This window comes from Sceloporus undulatus, chromosome 6 (genome assembly GCF_019175285.1).
Source record: "Sceloporus undulatus isolate JIND9_A2432 ecotype Alabama chromosome 6, SceUnd_v1.1, whole genome shotgun sequence".
Taxonomy (NCBI): Eukaryota; Metazoa; Chordata; class Lepidosauria; order Squamata; family Phrynosomatidae; genus Sceloporus; species Sceloporus undulatus.
Window position 1 is genome coordinate 85,651,107 of NC_056527.1, and position 19,044 is coordinate 85,670,150.

Consider the following 19,044-nt stretch of genomic DNA (forward strand, 5'->3'; position numbering starts at 1 on the left):
CTTCCTGGCAGCAAGAGCTATTCAAAAGAGGAACACACTCCCTCAGAGAGTAGTGGAGTCTCATCTTTGGAGGTCTTTAAGCAGAGGCTGGATGGCTATCTGTCGGGGATGGTCATTGGCAATACTGTAATTTGGGGGGGATGGTGGCTGCTTTGGATTTCCAGGCAAAATGTCCACATATGAAACAGCGCCCATCTAGTAGCATTGGTTAGTCTGCTTAAAGTTATTATCGATTAGAAGTGTTCAGTCCAAATCTTGTTGTGCATATAAACTCATTGACATTTCAACCATTTAAAAACAAAAACAGAATGAGATGTGGGCTGCTTCCATACTGCATAAATAAAGCAGTTTGATACTACTTGAACTTCCATAGAGTTAAATGCCATGGAATTCTGTGAATTACAGTGTGGTGGGAGCACTAGAGCTCTCTGAGAGGGAAGGCTAAATATCTCACAAAGCTATAAATTCCATAATTCCATAGCTTTGACCCGTGCAAATTAAAGTGGGGTCAAACAGCTTTATTTCTGCAGGGTGGCTGCGTCTTCATTTCTGTGATCCAAATAACGGCCAAGTTGAAAAAACACATATTTCTGACTTTGCTGTTGTTCAACCAGTTTGCTAAAAGCCCGAAGTTCGTCTTCTGCTCTATGGGCACCACACCCACAAAAAATGAAAAGAAAACTAGAAAAAAGAAGCCTGAATTTAGAAGTTTGGATTACAAATCTATACCTTGTACTCCAAAATGACCAGGGGGAGACATATATTGTTTGGTTACAGTTAGTTAACCCCCCATATATATATATATATAATCATTATTTATTACGAACGATCAACAGATCCAATAGAAAACTCAAACATAAAATTAAAAACATCCAAAAGGAATAAATAGTACAGTAAAAACAATAAAATGATTGCTGTCTATTTTATAACACATAAAGAGCTCTAATGCTCTTTGCCTCTGAAAGAAATTTAGCAACAGCCAATGTTACCTAAGTTCCGGGACGTATCCTCCACCAAGAACCTGGTATGAAATTGAACAGAACATCCAACAAATTTTCTCAATAGTGGAATAATCAGCTTCTGGAATGCCTCACTGTAAATCAGGGTAAAAGCTACAAGACAAAAAAATGTATGATTAAATTGACTCAACTTCTGTGGATGCCATCTCACTAAGTAAGGGCCCCCAGCAAATCTGCCTTGGAGCTGTTTGGTGGGGGGGGGGGGAGTTACATCTGGCCTGAGAAAAATGTCTGTGGTACTTTGGCACTGTCAGATTTATAATGTAGTCAGCTAATTGGAAAGGCCCAGTGCAAATGTACATTCAATGCAATAGGCAAGCAGTTTAGACAGGAGCGATAACTCAGATTGCAAAAGGCTATGTCTCACAGTCCCGGTTTGAGAAATTTAAAGGCCATCTCCAATCCCAAATTAGAAAGGACTGAAGAAGAGAGGCCAATCAAAGCTGCTTTTTTTGCAAGACATTTGTGCCAACTACTTAGATAGATAGATAGATAGATAGATAGATAGATAGATGTGTGTTGAAGGAGAGTGAGCCAACGTGGTGTAGTGGTTTGAGCGTTTGACTATGACTGCAGACTAGGGTTCAACATACCTTTGCCTCCAACAAAGGTAAAGCAATTTTTTCTAATATTGGGACTGATTGTCATGCTTTGCCTTTAGACCACCTAAAGTTTTCCAGATGCAAATAATGAAGACTTCATGAGAAATTCAGTGTTCTCTACTTACAAAGGAGCCTGCAGCTTCACAAAGGAAAGAGACATGCTGGATTCCAAGGAAGCATCTTCTTTGAATTGCAAATGCACATTAAGTTTCCTTGACTTTGAAAATCTCCCAGTGACCCCATGGCCAAAAAAAGGAGAGGTGCCAGCCTGCAGATAGCCCTCCTCCCTACCATCTGAACTAAGACCAGAAACAGAAAATGCAGACCGATGACTAACATCTTCCATTTCTTTCTCTTTGCTTTATGAAGAAGCCAGTGTGACTTTGAAAGCTTGCAACATGTAATTGTGCATTTTGGTTGGTCCAATAAAGGTATCATGGTTTTGATGTTATCAGATTTGCTATATGGCCAACACGTCTACCCTTAAGATGTTCTGCAGATTAGGGTTTGAATCCCCATTTGGCCCTGGGCAAGTCTGAGGAGTTTATCACATGGGAGGAATTTCTCTTAATTTTGAATGAAAAGAAAGTGGGGCCAGAATGCATTCACATAAATTCGCTAGTTCAGCAAATTTACGTGAATTTGAATTATGTTCAAACTGACTTCCCATTGCCCGAAAATAGCTTGTCATTGATTGCCCGAAATTGCATGTAATCACCTCTTATGCAATAATGTGGAACCCCATGATTGCGTTCGGACTGACTTCCCATTGCCAGAAATTGCGTGTGGTAGTCTATCACACAATAACGTTAAACCCCATGATTGCGTTCGGATCGCCATTGGATTATGCTTCCAATTTCCCTTGTATGATAACATCCACACTCTCTCAGCCTCAGAGGATTGCAATGGCAACCCCCTTCAGAAGAAACCTGTCAAGCAAACCTCATTATAGGTTCACCATAAGTTGGAAATGACTTGAAGCACACAACAACAACACACACTGTATTTTGTTTTTGTTGTGTGCCTTCAAGTTGTTCCTGACTCATGACGACTCTGTCATGGGCTTTTCATGGCAAGATTACTTCAGGGATGATTTACCTTTCCCTTCCCCTGAGGCTGAGAGAGTGTGACTTGCCCAAGGTTTCCCTGGGTAGGTTTCAAAGCTGAGGTGTGTGTGTGTGTGTGTGTGTGTTGTGGTATCATTAGGAGGGTGCAGACTTCATTAGGTAACACCACTATTCCTCAAACACTTTTTGGCAGAAATGGGCTGTGGCATTCATCTGCTTCCCTTTAAAATGCTTTAAGAGATGGTTGGAGGTTAAGGTCAATCTTAGCAGGAAGAGAAAGAAGACCCCCCCCAAAAATTTAAAATTAAAATTTCAAGTTTCAGATTTTTTAAAATAATTATTTTTCAAACTTTTGAATTTTTAAAATTCTTTTAAAATTTCCTTTAAGAGCATCACATTTTAACCACATCTATCTATCTATCTATCTATCTATGTAAATACATTTAGGTTGTGCATATGATATTGCAATTCGAAGGTGTAATTTTAGTTTTGCTACTTGTTTACGTCACAACTATTAGCATAACATTCAGTATGTACGATATAGCAATATGAAGTGATAATTTTAATTCTGCTAGTTGTTTACGTCACGACTCTTAGCACGACATTAAGTGGTGTATATAGGGAATTATGATTTATGGGCCACATTTAGGTTGTGCATACAATATTGTAATTTGAAGTGATAATTTTAATTCTGTCAGTTGTTTACGTCATGACTATTAGCACAACGTTCAGTGGTATTATATGGGAATTACGATCGATGAGACACATTTAGGTTGCGTGTACAATATTGCAATTTGAAGGTGTAATTTTAATTTCGCTACTTGTTTACGTCACGACAATTAGCACGACATTAAGTGGTGTATATATATATATATATATATATGGGAATTATGATTTATGAGCCACATTTAGGTTGCACATATGATATTGTAACTTGAAGTGATAATTTTAATTTTGCTTGTGGTTTTATGTCACAACTATTAGCACAAAATTCTGTGGTGTGTGTGTGTGTGTGTGTGTGTATATATATATATATATATATATATATATGGGAATTATGATTAATGAGTCACATTAGGGCAAAGAAAGAGCATCCCTCCGGATTCTGTAGGGAGATGCCAATCAATCCCTAGGAGGCGGCCACTGTTACTTAGGCGCACGGCGCTGACGTCACACAGCCTGCACCCGTTGCCGTGGCAACCGGCTTTCTAAAATGGCGGCCGCGGGCGCGCCTTTGTGACGTAGGCGGCGGTCGCTGGTGACGTGTGCCTAGTCTCTGGCTCTGAAAGGGAAGACTAGAGAGAGAGGATTGCGGAAGGGAAGGTGAGTGGCAGCAGCTTCGTTCCTTGCCTCCCTCCATTATCAAGACCCTATGGACTTCTTAATGTTGCCTCCATTTTAGAGTCAGGCTTTTTAGTCCCTCCTTGGGCTGCATCCACACTGGAGAGATAACCCGGTTTGGCACCGCTTTAACTGCCCTGGTTGTTTGCTATGGAATTCTGGGAGTTGGAGTTTGTTGTGGGCCCCACAACAAACTCCAACTCCCAGAATTCCATAGCAAACAGCCAGACAAAGAGTTAAAGCGGTGCCAAACCGGGTTATCTCTCCAGTGTGGATGCAGCCAAGGTTAAGAGGTGATATGACAGCCCTAATGTTTGTGCAGTGTTTGTCAGTCTACTTCCTCAGATGCATTTGGTGGAGTGGAAGCAACGTATTCCGTGATGTCCAAACTCTGGTCTTCCTGGTGTTTTGGACTCAGATTCCCAGAAGCCAGTTTGGCCAATGGTCAGGAATTCTGGGACCTGAGGTCCAAAACAAATAGAGGACCAAAGTTTGGGAATAGATCAAGTTGTGGTCCTCCTAATGGTGTTGGACTCCAGCTCCCATGAGCCTGGGTCGATCTAGTCAATGGTGGGGAGGATGGGAGTTTCAGTCCGGCAGCATCTTCCAAGAGGTTCGAAAGTTGATCATCCCCTTTGGCATAGAAGGAGGACCAGCTCAGGGCTAGCAGGAACAATGCGTATTGATGTCCCAGTCAGACATGTATTTCTTAATGGATTTATAGGAACATCAGAGCAGATGAACTAGAGTTGGACACGAAGTTTAAGGAGTTGCTGATAGTAGGAGCAGGAAAAGGAGAAATCAACACAACTTCCTGAGAGTAAGGGCTGTTCGACAGTGGAACACACTCCTTCCTCGGAGTGTAATGGAGTCTCCTTCCTTGGAGATCTTTAAACAGAGGCTGAGTGGTCATCTATTGGGGATGCTTTGATTCAGAGTTCCTGCATGGCAGAATAGGGTTGGACTGGATGGCCCTTGGGGTCTTTTCCAACTCTTACGATTCTATGATTGAAAGAAAAGCAAAATTTGGCCAAGAGTTTTTTAATTTGTAAAGTTCTTTTAGTGATGCTGACCTTTTGAAAGAGCTGTTGGGAATCTAGGGCAGAGAAGCCATCTGTATATCATGCATAGCTGACTGAGGGTGGAGGATAAAACCTGTTAGATAGGATGGTAGGGCTTCCATGTAATGGTCAAGCGGATGGCTGCCATTCTGAGGTAATTGCTCCTTGCTATTTGCTTTGTCAAGTCTGGACAAAATATGTGCCTTCACTATCTAATATGTGCCACAAGGTTGCGAGTTCAAGACCAGCAAAAGGGCCCAAGCTCAACTCAGGCTTGCATCCTTCCGAGGTCGCTAAAATGAGTACCCAGACTGTTGGGGGCAAATTAGCTTACTTGCTAATTAGCTTACTTGCTGTTCACCGCTATGATCTTTGGAATAGCGGTATATAAATAAAACATATTATATTATTATTATTGTTATCTTTTCCCCTCTCCCACTGTGGTTAACTCCTTTAAACCATTATGTGCTAAGTCAGGGGGTGGTGTTTCCTTGGCACATATATGTTTAGGTGATGGATAGGGAAACTGTGGCATTCCAGACATTGATGGACTCCGGCTTCCATCATTCCTGACTAATGGCCATGTTGTGCTGTCCCAGGTTCCCCAGTTGTGGGTGTCAACATTGACAGCTCTTTCTAACACTAGATAAGACAGAAGAAATCAGTCTTCAGATCCCAATGTGACGTGGGTATGTAGGGTCACTTTCCCCCCTCACTCTTTAACATGACAATAAGAAATTACAAAATGTCATGACATATAGATAAGTGGTGGGAAGAGTTCTGCTAGCTTAAATTCTGTATCTTGAACTTCTGTCAACGATACAAGAGTTTATTTGTGTCGGTCTCCAAGTCCAATACAGCACCCACATCACCAAACAGAGTTCAAGACATCTCAGGATATTATATAAAACTAGCAATTCAGACTGGGCCCTGGAAGGTTATAGATATAAGAGCTCAACAAATTCAGAACGGCATGGTTTCAGGCTTCTGGTAACTCATCTATCTACCTTAGTCAATTCCACAGAGAAATTCTGTTTTGCTATGAAAGGAAACTGTGGAAACTCCTTTCATTCAATTGTACTGTTTATGTAGCTCACGCTGATGGTGGGTTGTTTCTGTTTTTGTTTAGACATGGTGGCCGATGGCGGCAAGAAGATGTGATTTGAGGATGTGGTTTGTCGTAGTTACACTTCAGCGGTAAAACCAGAGCCTTATTACATTTCATATCTCCTGCTACAAATATTAGAACTAAATAGCCCTTGGTAAGTATGAAAAAACAAACCAACCAACCTGTTCTTTATAAGAATGAATTTAAAGGAGCACTCATATAAGATGTTGGCCATTTGTTACCTTGACTCTTACAGGCGACAGAGAAAAAATTGATTTAGGAAGAGTTACAAGAACAAGACAATACTCTGTGATACATAGTAGAGTTGTCCCTAAAGTTTTAAAGAGTAGTAGGATTTTAGGTTCTTGAGCAAGAGGTCATTTTCTTGATTAAAAAAAATACAAGATGCTATTCAGAAAGACTTATTGAACAATCTTATCATAGTGGGGTGGATCACTGCAGTCTTTGCCTTTCCATTGCATCCTGCCTAGAGCAGGGTTAGAGATGTTAACATTTTCTCCTTCAGTTGACTATAGTAGACCTTATGGCCAAAAATGGTTTATATATGTGTGTGTAACATATTTTTATACAGATAAAAATATGGGAGGGAATTTATTGTGCTTTTTCCAAGGCTGGTATATTTGCCAATATCATTGGACTGTTGACGTGTCAGTCAGCCACCAGTGGCTAGCATCCTGACAACACTGTAAGATTGCTCTTTTGGTGTTGTAAACAGATGAAGAAAAAGAGAAGTATTTAACCGTGATAACAGTTTGGTACATTGTGGTCACTGTGTTAAAGTGGGAAGAGATCAAGGGACTTCATTTATTTCTGAACTCTTTGATTACTGGACTGTAATGGTGGGCCTTAAACTCATATACATCTATTACAAATGATCAAATCAATAGATCAGATGGATCTATTAAAATATTATTATCACTTTCACACACCTCTGTTCTGTACTTTGTCTGTCAAGTGTATCATTGCGATTTGATCTCGAAAATAATGCTTTGGGGATGTTATTTGCTTGTTTTCTTTTGTTACTGCTTGTTTACAACTATGTTTCTCCTTTGAGACTTAGTCCACCCTCTTTATTTATCTATTGTATTGCACAGATGTGTTGCATGGAATTTAATTCCGCTTTACATCTCTGGGTGTTGTTCCATTAGGGCTAACTCCAGAGTAGATAGGGATAGAATAGAATTGCAGCCCTAGAGTCTGTTGTCCTGCATTAACTCTGAAGAACATATGCATGGAATTGAGCAGCATTTTGCAGCCCTAAAGATTATTGCACTTGAATGTATTCCTAAAAAGAAATTAGTTTTTCTTCATATTCTTTGTGGGAAAATGTCCACATTGAAGAGTTGTTTCAAATTTCAGCCTTTTAGCTGAATAAGGCTCTCCAGTAGACCTTTATATATAGGTAGCTAAGAGTGAGTGAGTGGAGCTAGGTCTGCTGTAACCCTACAGATTTAAAGTAGGGATTTATCAATAGTGGTAACATCTGGCACCTTCTCCTATGAAGACTATTCAGTTCACTGGTCATGGCCTTTAGAAGGATGGTAAAAATGGGATTGTTACTCTATTTTAAGATCTGATATTTCTAAAAATAAGATAGATGGGTTTGTTGCTGGATTGGTGTGACTTTGTGGTATACTTGCATTTTTGTTATTTGCATGTTAATATGTTTGTCTCTTAAGACTGTGATATTTTGTCACAATTTTACATTTTGTGAGCCATCTGCAAGGTTCTGTTTTGGACTGGTGGGATATAAAATTTAAAATAAATTAACAAAATAATGAATGCCACTTTTGAAAGGAACTCCCATTTATGATTGCTGAGTGTTTTATAAATGATACCCGGAGAGAATGCAGGCAAAAATGACAGTCTGAAGAGTTGAAGACTAATACATTTGTTACAGTTGATACGTTTTGTGTCTCAGTGGCCTAAATCCAACATAGCTGACAGTACCATTGGGATTTCCTTCCCCTCCTCCTCACCTTTGCAGTCTTTGAAAATGTCTGATAATCAGCTCCAGGTTATTTTACAGCCTTCTTTAGCAGGTTTTGGCGAACAGTACTTTTGTGAGTGAAGACCAGCACTGGGATAGGCCCCAATAAATTTCAGTAGTCTTAAATGTAGCTTCGAGTCTTTGCTTTAAGACTAGTCTTGCAGGTTTGGTTCTGTGCTTGAGCATAAATATCTAGGTAAATGCTTAAATATCCTGAAGGCTCTGTCTGATTTTGAAAGCTAAGTAGGATGAAGCCTGTTTAATACTTGTGTGGGAGACTGCCAAGGAATACCAAGGACTAGGTTATATTTCAGAGGGAAGCAATGGCAAACTGCCACTGAAGATACACACATGCACACACATGCTGTTATGCGGCTTTACTCAATAATTAGCTGTATCCAAGCTTTTCCAAGCTTTTCTCTGTAGTAATAAGAGAGGACTTTAAAAATATTTATAATTTATCCTTATTAATCCAGTATCCTGCCACTTTGGCATATTCCTTAAAAGCTTTTAACAATTGTTGCTAATTTTCCAATGGGTTTGCTAATGTAAGTACCAAATCATCGGCGTAAGCTCTTAATTTATATTCTTCTTTTTTCATTTTATATCCTTCAATTAAATGGCTATCTCTTATATTGTTCAAAAGTATGAATAAAAGTGGTGAGAGAGGACAACCCTGTCTCACCCCTTTTTGTATTAAGATTGTTCCAATCTCCTCACCATTCACTATTATTTTAGCTTCTTGTTTTTTATATAATGTTTCAATCCAATTTTGAAAGTCCTTTCCTGCTCCCATTTTTTCCAGTAGCCCAAACATGAACTCCCAATTAACATTATCAAACGCTTTCTCCGCATCTATAAAGATTAAGGCCAATTTTTTATCTGTTCTTTTTCGTGAATTTATATCAAGTTTATTATGTTTCTAATATGCGAATAATTTATTACGGCACATGGCCAGCACAAAATAATAAAAAGTTTACAGAAATTGCATTGCATTGCATCCATCGGAAACATCGTATTTTTCAATATTTGCTTGCAGTGAGACATGAGGATCAAATCCTTATCGGCTTCCATTTCAATTAATACCTTCCAGAACTGAAATTCCCTCATTGTCTTTTCCCCTTTTAGCTGAAGCCAAGAGATGGAGCCCCCTGAAGTTACCATCATTGAAGGTGTGGGGGACGAGGTGACAGTAGTTGCTGGTATACTGGTCCTTGGCATGGCCCTGGTCCTGGCTTGGCTTTCCACATATGTCGCAGATGGAAGCAACCATCTTCTGGGAACTGTAGTGGCTGCTGATAATTCATCAGGGATTCATCTGAATCCCATGGAACGCTATGTGGGGAATTCAGCGTCGGAGCAGTCAGAGCCCCCAGGTGCTACAGAAACTGACGAAGAGAAGGCCGATGAGGGTGCTGCTTCTGGCTCAGGACCTGCAGTAGAGCAAGGAGATAGCAGTAGTGCAGATGCTACCCTAGATCATCTGTTGGACATTCAGGGTCAGCCCCAAAGGACCTTTTCTCTTGATACCCAGGAGAATCAGAGGGTTACAGAAGCAGGACCTGCTAAGAAGGAGAATGAACCAAACCCAGGGCTTATCAAAGTGCGCCTCAAATTCCTCAATGACACTGAAGAGGTGGCTATTGTGAAACCAGAAGATACCATTGGCATCCTCAAGAGGTGAGTGCCGTTGGATATAGAAGGTACCTCATTGGTATGTTTTCTTTCTTTTTCCCCTGTGAAGTTTAGTGTAGCTGATCTAGTAAAATGCCGTCATTGCAATAGTTACATTTCTGAGAGCAAGAGAAAATCTAAATGTGAAATTCACAGATTAGTATTATTATTTATTATTATTATACTTTATTTATATAGCGCTGTAGATTTACACAGCGCTGTGCATACAAACAATAAAATCGATAAAAATGATACCTATCAATGGCGTACATTCTACAAAATACAAAAGAACAATTGATAATGATACAAGATAGAATTAGATAAAAATAAGCAGACAACAAATTGAAAAGATCAAACATCAATGCAAATATCAGATAACAATAGGATAAACAATCACACAATGGCTGGGAACGCTGTCCTGAACAATATAGTCTTCAACTCAGTTTTGAAACTGGTTAAAGAAGTGATGACCTGTGCTCATGGAGGAAGAAGGTTCCAGGACTGAGGGACAGCAAGTGAGAAGGGACGAATCCGGGACGGGGCAGTGGAAATCCTAGCCTGGGATAGCACACCTTGACTACCAGAACGGAGAGTATGAGTGGGAATGTGAGAAGAAAGAAGTTCAGATAAATAAGGCGGGGCCAGCCCATGCAGGGCTTTAAAAGTCAGGTAGTACTTCTATACAGTTGTTCCTCCATATATGCTAGGGTTAGGGGAACAAGACCCCCGCGAATATGGAAAAACCGCAAATAACAAAAACACAGTTTTTATCTGAGAGGACACCTCTCTAGGAATCTCTAGGTCTTCCAGTGCAACTCTGTGGTCAATGTCCAACATACACTGACCATAGAATGGCACTGGAGTAGCTACAAATGGTCTTTCAGTGCAACTTTTAATTAAAGTTGACCACAGAGTTGCACTGGAGGACCTAGAAAGTCCTAGAGAGAACATATTAATGAAATCCGTGAATAATCAAATCCGCAAATATCAAGCCGCAAATATGGAGGGATGACTGTACAAACTTACGTGGAAGTAAGTCCTACCAAACTGAATGGAACTTCCTTCTAAACAGACATGTATAGCACTTTTTGTAAGTTAATTTTATTTGTCTGAGCATAAACCATAATAATAACAGTAAACAAATAATACAATATAAATGTCAATCCTTTTATTAGCCCTGGCTAGCGTAGACTCATTAAATAATGGTATTTATGAATGTATTGATTCATCATTCAGCAGTTGTTTCAGTAGGTCCTTTGTAGTTAAGATTAACCAACAGGATTCATGTAAACACAGTACCTGCAGAGGTACATCATATTTGTTCAACTCATGACAGAAAGTACGTTTTAATAAATAAGATATAAAGGCCTTTTACAGACTGCCAAAATAAAGCTGCTTCAGGTCTCTTTGGAAGCATGCTAGTTAAATGATGCATGGGTCCTAAGAATCCGGAGGTCGCACCAAAGCCACACTCCATTCCTAAGCACTGGAGTGCAGCTTTGGTGCAGCTTCTGGATTCTTAGGATGCACGCATCATTTAAACAGCATACCTCCAAAGAGACCCGGAGCAGCTTTATTTTGGCAGTCAGTAACAGGCCAAAGTATACAAAAATAAATCTGTGCGTTCATTGATAATTAAAACCACCCATTACATTTGCAGGAAAACAAAAGCCTTTGGAACAACCTCTTTGCTGTGACAATATATAAAGCAGGGATGAGACTCATGTAGTTCTCCAGATGTTGAACTCCAAGTCCCAGTATTCCTCACCACTGGCTTTTCTGGCTAGGACTGTTGAAAGTTGTAGTCTAGTAATGTCTGCAGGCCTGTATCAGGCCCATCCCTGATACAGAGTCACCTTTTCAATTGCATATATGCTGCTAAAAATAACATTTATGTGCACAGCATTCCACAGACATTATTTTGTATAGTCAACCATAAAACGACCTCATGTATAAGTTGAGGGCAGATTTTGGGGCCAGAATAACAGATTTTGATAGGACGCATGGATAAGTTGAGGGGAAAACTTAAGGACACGTAACAAAAGGTGTAGAGGATGAATTCTGGTAGGCAGAACTGTTTGTGCTCACCCTAAAGGCTGGGTGGATGAGGAGGAAACTACAGTACATATTGTGATATATGTGGGAGGTTAACAGGCACAATTGGGGCTAAGAAAACACATGCACCAAAAAAAGAAAAAAGAAAGGATAAAAAAGGCAAAGGAGAGAAAATGATAACTACGTTAGCAGTGATTGTAGCGTTTAAGGTGATAACTTTGTATCATTTTAACCCAGAAAAACTGACAAACATGCACAGATTTTTTATTTAAATCCTTCAAAGCCCAATTCCTCCCAGCACTTCTTTGGGATAAGTGGCAAAAAGCAGTCACCACTGCCATTTCTCCACCAAGGCATTTTGAAAATGTCAGAAGCAGCACTGTGGCAGAGAAGGTATAAGAGGTTGGTGCTTCTTTTAAGTGCTCTTGGGACAATTACTCTCTCAGGATGAGTAAACTCTCACCTTTCACTGCTCTACTCAGTGAACTTACATACATTGATAAGTCAACCCAGATTTTTGGGGTCAGTTTTTTTTACTAAAATTTCTAGACTTATACATGAGTATTTAGTAATTTTCTTTATAGCAAACTTTGAGGTTAATGTAGGACAATATTGGCTTGCCTAAGGCCATCCAGAAGGTTCATAACGGAAGTGAGACTTGCACTAGGGCTTTCTGAGCTCTGCATTCATACTCTGAATCATTACATTGCGTGTTCAACTGCTGTTTTTCTGATTTTTCAACTTGCCCATCTTCATGAAATAACTGGCTTAGGGCTGAGCATGAATCAGTTCTGGGCACCAAAAATGTTGGTGCTACTGCCCAAAGTATCTGGCCAGCTCAGTTTTGGGCTTGCGTGTAATGAAAAAGAAACGGATCGGAAAACTGTAGGCATTTCAAATGTGAAGCAGTGATCCTGCAGACACTATTTCCCAGTGCCTTGATTTTTCCTTCAGAAATCCTTTAGTTGAGAGATTGGCAGTTCAAGGCCCAAGTGGGGTGAGCTCCTGTCACTAGTTCCAGCTTTTCCCAGCCTAGCAGTTCGAAAGCATGCAAATGCAAGTATATAAATAGGTACCACTTCGGTGGGAAGATAATAGCGTTTGGTGCAGTCATGCTGTCCACATGACCACCAGAGTTGTATTGGACAGTGCTGGCTCTTTGGCTTAGTAACAGAAATGAGCACCACTCCCTACAGTTGGTTACCACTAGACAGTCATATCAAGGTACTACCTTTACCTTTAGAGGCAGCTATAGCTTGGAAACTCTTGGCACATACATGGATGTAGCTACTGGGGAAGAGGAAAATAGGTTTGACACATAGCTGTGTAATCAGCAGGTGAACAGAGCTACAATAGGTTAGCTGGCGTCCTGTTGAGTGGTTACAAGATCATAAAGTGGACAGATGATCTTGTAACTGCTGCAGATTCACATTTGTGGTCATTAAGGACTAAACATGATGCTCAAAACCTTTTCATGCTGGCAGCACCCCAATCAAAGGGTTTCAAGGTGCTGCAGATTGAGATGTTATCTGCATTGCTCTCCTGGTCACAGGGAGCCTCGAGACAAGCATTTGCAGTGGACCTTGAGGGGTTTCTCCAGCCACCTGTTCTTGATGATGCAGTTGAGTAGACAACCAGGCTGAAAAGGTGGGTTTGGGAGGAATGGCGTCATCAGACATAACTATGATGATGGAGCTTTATCATTGTTGTTATGTCTGATGATGCAGGATCTTGGGTGTTCCCTTTGTATCTGCTGGTGGTCTGGTCTATGCCATCAGTTTCAATATCAGGTTTAGAGGCTAGGCCTGGGGAATTCAGCTGTGTTAGCAATATAACAGTGGTGTTCTTAGGTTTGTTGTCTGGATGTCAGGATGTAGTGAGAAGGGTTATAATGAACAAGATGTCAGATCATGTAGTTAAATACTTGCATACTTCAATAGAGGGTGAGTATATATATGAGTGTCTTTGGCCTGGTACAGACTGGCCTAAAAGGGTGGTCTGTTGGTGCCCTGGTTTGCTCTGCGAGGAAGCCGCAGCGGACAAACCATGTGGCTTCCTCAGAGAGCAAAAAGAACCCATGAAAAGCGGGTTCTTTTTGTGGTACCATAATGATGCCACAGTGCGCCAGTGGCGCACTCATTATATCATTATGGTGCCGTGACATACGGATGCTAGGCGTCCGTCGCGTCAAAATGGCAGCGCCCATCTGTACAGGGCGCAGCCATTTTGACATACGGAAGACGTGTTAGGTTGCTGGGTGTCTGTACTGGGGCCAAGTTTCATTGTTTTTTTACTATCTGAAAATTAGCAGAGCCTAAGCTTATCCAGAAGTGCTTGGTACCAACTTTGATTGATACGCCAACTGTGTCCTTACCTGGCCCAGGGGGACCTTGAAACAGTGATACATGTGCTAGTAGCTTCTCGTTTAGATTTCTGCAATGCGCTTTACATGGGGCTACCTTTGTATCAAACCTGGAAGCTTCAACAGATTCAAAATGCTGCGACCAGACTGATCACTAAAACATCTAGATCGGAACACATTACACCAATATTAAAATCTTTACACTGGCTATCGATTAGCTTTTGGGCCCAAAACAAATTGTTGGTAATTACCTTTAAAGCCCTACATGGCTCAGGCCCGAGTTACTTGAAGGAACGTCTCTCCCTACACAATCCGCCCTGCACATTCTGAACATCTGAAAACATATTACTAGAGTACCCAAAAATCAGATTGAAATCGACCTATGACAGGACATTTACTGCTGCTGCCCCCAGACTTTGGCACAACCTTCCGGATGAGATCCGTCGTATCAACACCTTAGTTGCTTTCAAGAAAGCACTTAAGACGGGTCTCTTCCGGCAGGCCTATCCATTTGACCCACCATAACTGAACCTGGGTAACACTCTATCTTCCATTAATCATATATAGGTATGGATTTATATTAATTTATTGAATTTCCCTTGTTAACTAATTGATGTAATTTTGGATAGCTCTGTTTTTGTTGTAATGGTGATTTTATCTGATGTACTCCCGCCTCAATCCATGGGGAGAGACGGGAAATATGTTGTTAGATGTTGTTTTCTTTTTCATATTAAAAACTAGTCAACCAGCTCTTTCTTTTCTTCCTTTGGGTGGAAAATGACTTGACTACCCCTGGGACATCGAGGGGGAGAGTACTTTAACTGGCCATGTGGTTCAGGCAGGCTATTGGAGGGAACTGCTGCACTGTGTTTAGGTGGAGCTTGTTCATCAGTCCTAACCTGTCATAGCTGCTATCTCTAAGTGCCCCAATGTACTTTCTCATTTATGGGTAATGAGTTGCTCTGATGCTTGTTCTAAAATATCACGCAAGCACTTTTTCATTCCAAGTATTTACATCTTGTTTCTTCTTTTTAAAGCAAGTACTTCCCAGGCCAGGAAAATCAGATGAAGTTTATCTACCAAGGCCAGCTTCTGCAAGACCAGGCACGGACTCTCCGCTCCCTCAACATCCTGGACAACTGTGTGATCCACTGCCATTTCTCTCAGACCACTGCTTCTGCCATTCCTGATACTGTAGCTCCACCCTCAGAAGCTGGGGGTATTGTTTTGAGCATGGGCAACTTGATGGTTCCAGTTTTTATGGTGATGCTGGCAGTCATGTGGTATTTCCGCATCAACTACCGTCAGTTATTCACGGCCCCTGCCACTGTATCTTTGATTGGGGTGACTGTATTTTTCAGTTTTCTTGTTTTTGGAATGTACGGACGATGAGCTGCAGCAGGTGAGGAGGGAGAGATCCCAGTTGTCCCTTAAACTCGATTGCTCTTTGTACTTTCACTTGTTAACATCTTGTGAATAACAAGGAAAGCACTTGTCTAGAAATTCTATACTGATGGAAGGAAAAATTCTTAAAGACTCTTTGATCTAAAAAATTTACTTGATTTCAATCTTTTCTTTAGTCATAACTTGGAGACTTTTGAAGACTGAAGGTAGAAGATGCAACAAGTATAGAAGAGCAAGACAGAATGGGTTGTTATACTCTCCCACTACCTACTCAAACAATTGTGTGGTCTCAGTCATTAGAAGCATTGCCTTCACATTCTTTGGCTCCTGTGATTTTAGGAAAAACATGACACAGTTTTTCTTCCTAATTAGGAGCATTTCCTCATGCTCTTGGGCATCTTCTAAGCCCTACAGTAGAACAAAGGGGCTTTCAGATTAAGTATTTGCCAATTTATTTGTTGCTGTGTTGGAAAGCATGGAAGGCATGACCTTGGTATATCCCATCTTCTACCCTTTCCACTGTGACCAATTACACAGTAGTTAGGTGATGGCTTTGTGTTCTCACCATGAATGCGTGTATCCTTCCATCTTCTTTTAGAGTTGAACAATTGGAACATGTGCCTTTTCCTTCATGCACCAAAAGATGTGCATGCTGGAAGTAGGTATTAATGAGCTATCTTAGGAAGACTGTTCTCAACAGCTCTTTGCTCTAGGAAGCAAGGACCCAATCATTTGTGTATGCTCCCATGAAGGAATACAACTAGTAAGCCAAGGCAGCTGCACGATGCACCTCTTGCTGGCTAGAGGCAAAGTATCAGCTGTATGTGAACCTTCTGTCCAGTTTTTTAGCCATGGGATGCATCTTATGTTTGGGTGCATGCTGGCATGTCCCCACCCCGTCAAGCTGGAGACAAATCTGGTTGCTGTCATCTGGAGTGATGAACACTGTTCATTGGTGGGGATTGTGACTTTCCTTTTCTTTGTATTAAACATGCTTAGTACATTTTAAAGTATTCAAGCCAAAGAGTACCTCCTTGGAGATTACTACAACTGTCTGAGACACTGAGCTAGAAGACACACTGTTGAACTAAGTTGTCCATCTTGTCTTCCATAAAAGAAGTGCTGCTGTAATCATTTGAGGAGTACTTGAAGACCTGAAATGGATAAGCTAACACACCCATCCAGCAGCTCCCTTGAGTTTGTGGGTGCCTCTCTCAAATATTTAAGCTTGTATTTAAAGGGCAAAAGTTCTACTTCTAGGTCTCATTGTTACAGATAAAAACTTCAACTGAATAGGAAACTAGATTTTTGATTATCGGTGCCAAGTAAATTTACCACTCCTGCTTAAAACCTGTCTTAAATATTCTTTTTAACTACTGTGTTAGCTTGTAAAATCAAGGCATTTATAAAAAGGTTGCTAATCATGAGGCTTAAGTAAATCTGTGCTTGACATCTACAGTCTGAAATTTAGTCTTTTTATTAAAACAACAACACAAAACTAGCTGGTATCCTGTTGGGGATCCGTGATGTCATAAACCAATTTACAATTGTGTAATAAACTGAGGTGTGGCTCATATTCCCAGGTGGGGAGCACTGTCCTACTGCATCATCAGGGCCATTGTAGAAGTGTGAGCAGCATGGCTGTTGAGCAACAGTGCAGCACAAAGGGTGGGAGATAATCCAGAATGGATGGCAGTGGAAAGTCATGGAAAAATGTCCCCACCTGTCATAGTGCCCCATTGTGCAATAGAACATCTTGTACATCATTGCAATTCTAGCACGTGTCATGTCAGCAACAGCTCTTGCCATTGTAAACTCACAGCCCTTCATGTAGGCTCTCACCCCCCATCAGTGCAATCAGTCCAAATTTGCTTTTGGGTGAAAGGGAAGAAAAGCCTGTTAATGACTCCTGTTCCAAATATGAATCAGCTCTGAGTAGATGAGGCAACCTTTGTAAATTATGAGTTGTCCCCACTCCATATCAGATTTTTAACATGTAGGAAATGTAAATGTTTCAGAATATAGTAACTTTGACGGGTAAAATTGGAGTTTACCTCTTGCCAACACCATGCCTGGACCTGGGGAGCAGTATCCAACATGAGGGCTTGTGGGTCCTTCCACCCATCTCTGGAAAACTATTCTAGTAGTAATATATGTGTAGAAGTACTGACACCCTTCCACAATCTGGTACCCTCCAACTGTTTGGGACTATAATTCCCATCATCATTGCTGATTGTTGCTGGGAGCAGGATTGTTGTACATTCTATTGAAGTTCTCTGTCAAGAACTACTGTTCTTCAGATTGGGTAACCTAACTTTGCCAATCCCATATTTATTTGGCTCATGCAATTTACTTTGAGAAGGATAAGGAGATTTAACAGAGCATTAATGTCCCATTCTAATGCCATGTGAGGCTTTTGAGCTATCTCCGAGCACTGTTTGTTTTTTCAAGCCTTCCCCTCCCTTTATTCATAGCATACATTTTTGTACAGGAATGAGTCTGAAGGTGTATATGCATTGGGTTTTTTCCAGTGTCTAGGCTTTACCTAGTAATGGAAAGGAAGAGAAATGTGCAAGGCCAGGGGGGAGCGAGGAAGAAAGAGACAAATGCCATCTTAACAATTTCTGCATATTTAGGACAGTGGCTGAAAGCCTTTGTCAGTGGTCCCCAATTTTTTTTCCCCGGGGGGTACTGCCCTCTTTTCTCTAAGGCAACAATCCTAGAGCTCTCCAAATGCCTTGGTATTAGGTCTACTGTTTGTGCAGCAGCCAATGGCATCTACCTCGCTGTGCCTAGCTCATCACTGCCTCCTCAGCTTCTCAAGTGTGAATACGGTAGTGTCCCAGGCCTGTTCCTCTTGCCCACACTGGCCTTACAGCAAAAGGAAGGCTGGCCTGTTGACCAGCTGCTGAGTTGCTACTGTGAGGGTGACTGGGTGCAAAGGGAGCAACAACTGAGAACCCTATGGCCATGCCAGCCTTGCTGCAAAGGCTGGTACAGGTGAGAAGCTTCTTAGCTGATGCTCCCTTTGCACCCAGTCACCTTGGGAGCAGCAACAGAGCAGTTGATTGAGCAGTGACCAAGAAGCTTTTTGGCTGTGCTGGCCTTGTCGCAAAAGCCGACGTAAGCGAGAAGCTTCTTGGTTGCTGCTTAACCAGCTGCTCAGTTGCTGCTCACAAGGTGACTAGGTGCAAAGGGAGAAGCTTCTCCCTGGCAAGTAAGGACTCCCAATCCTTCTTTGCCAGGGTGCATGGGGCACAGCCAGCTTCTCACTCTTCTCCTTGGCAAGGAAAAACTGCCAATTCGAGAGGCAAAGGACTCTTGAAGAATTAACCCTTGT

General features: G+C 41.2%; 1 protein-coding gene across 1 annotated transcript; it reads left to right on the forward strand.

Moving 5' to 3' along the window:
- Positions 1-3,928: 3,928 nt before the first annotated feature.
- On the forward strand, positions 3,929-19,044 carry TMUB2 (transmembrane and ubiquitin like domain containing 2). Its single transcript, XM_042476751.1, has 4 exons — positions 3,929-4,011; positions 6,220-6,352; positions 9,338-9,889; positions 15,338-19,044. The coding sequence occupies exons 3-4, from the start codon at positions 9,351-9,353 to the stop codon at positions 15,690-15,692; spliced, it is 894 nt and encodes a 297-aa protein (XP_042332685.1). The 5' UTR covers positions 3,929-4,011; positions 6,220-6,352; positions 9,338-9,350; the 3' UTR covers positions 15,693-19,044.

Excerpts from the sequence above, each read along its gene's own strand:
- TMUB2 (XM_042476751.1), top strand. The coding sequence starts at position 9,351 with ATGGAGCCCCCTGAAGTTACCATCATTGAAGGTGTGGGGGACGAGGTG. Across the intron at positions 9,890-15,337 it reads ACCATTGGCATCCTCAAGAG|CAAGTACTTCCCAGGCCAGG; the intron begins GTGAGTGCCGTT and ends TTCTTTTTAAAG.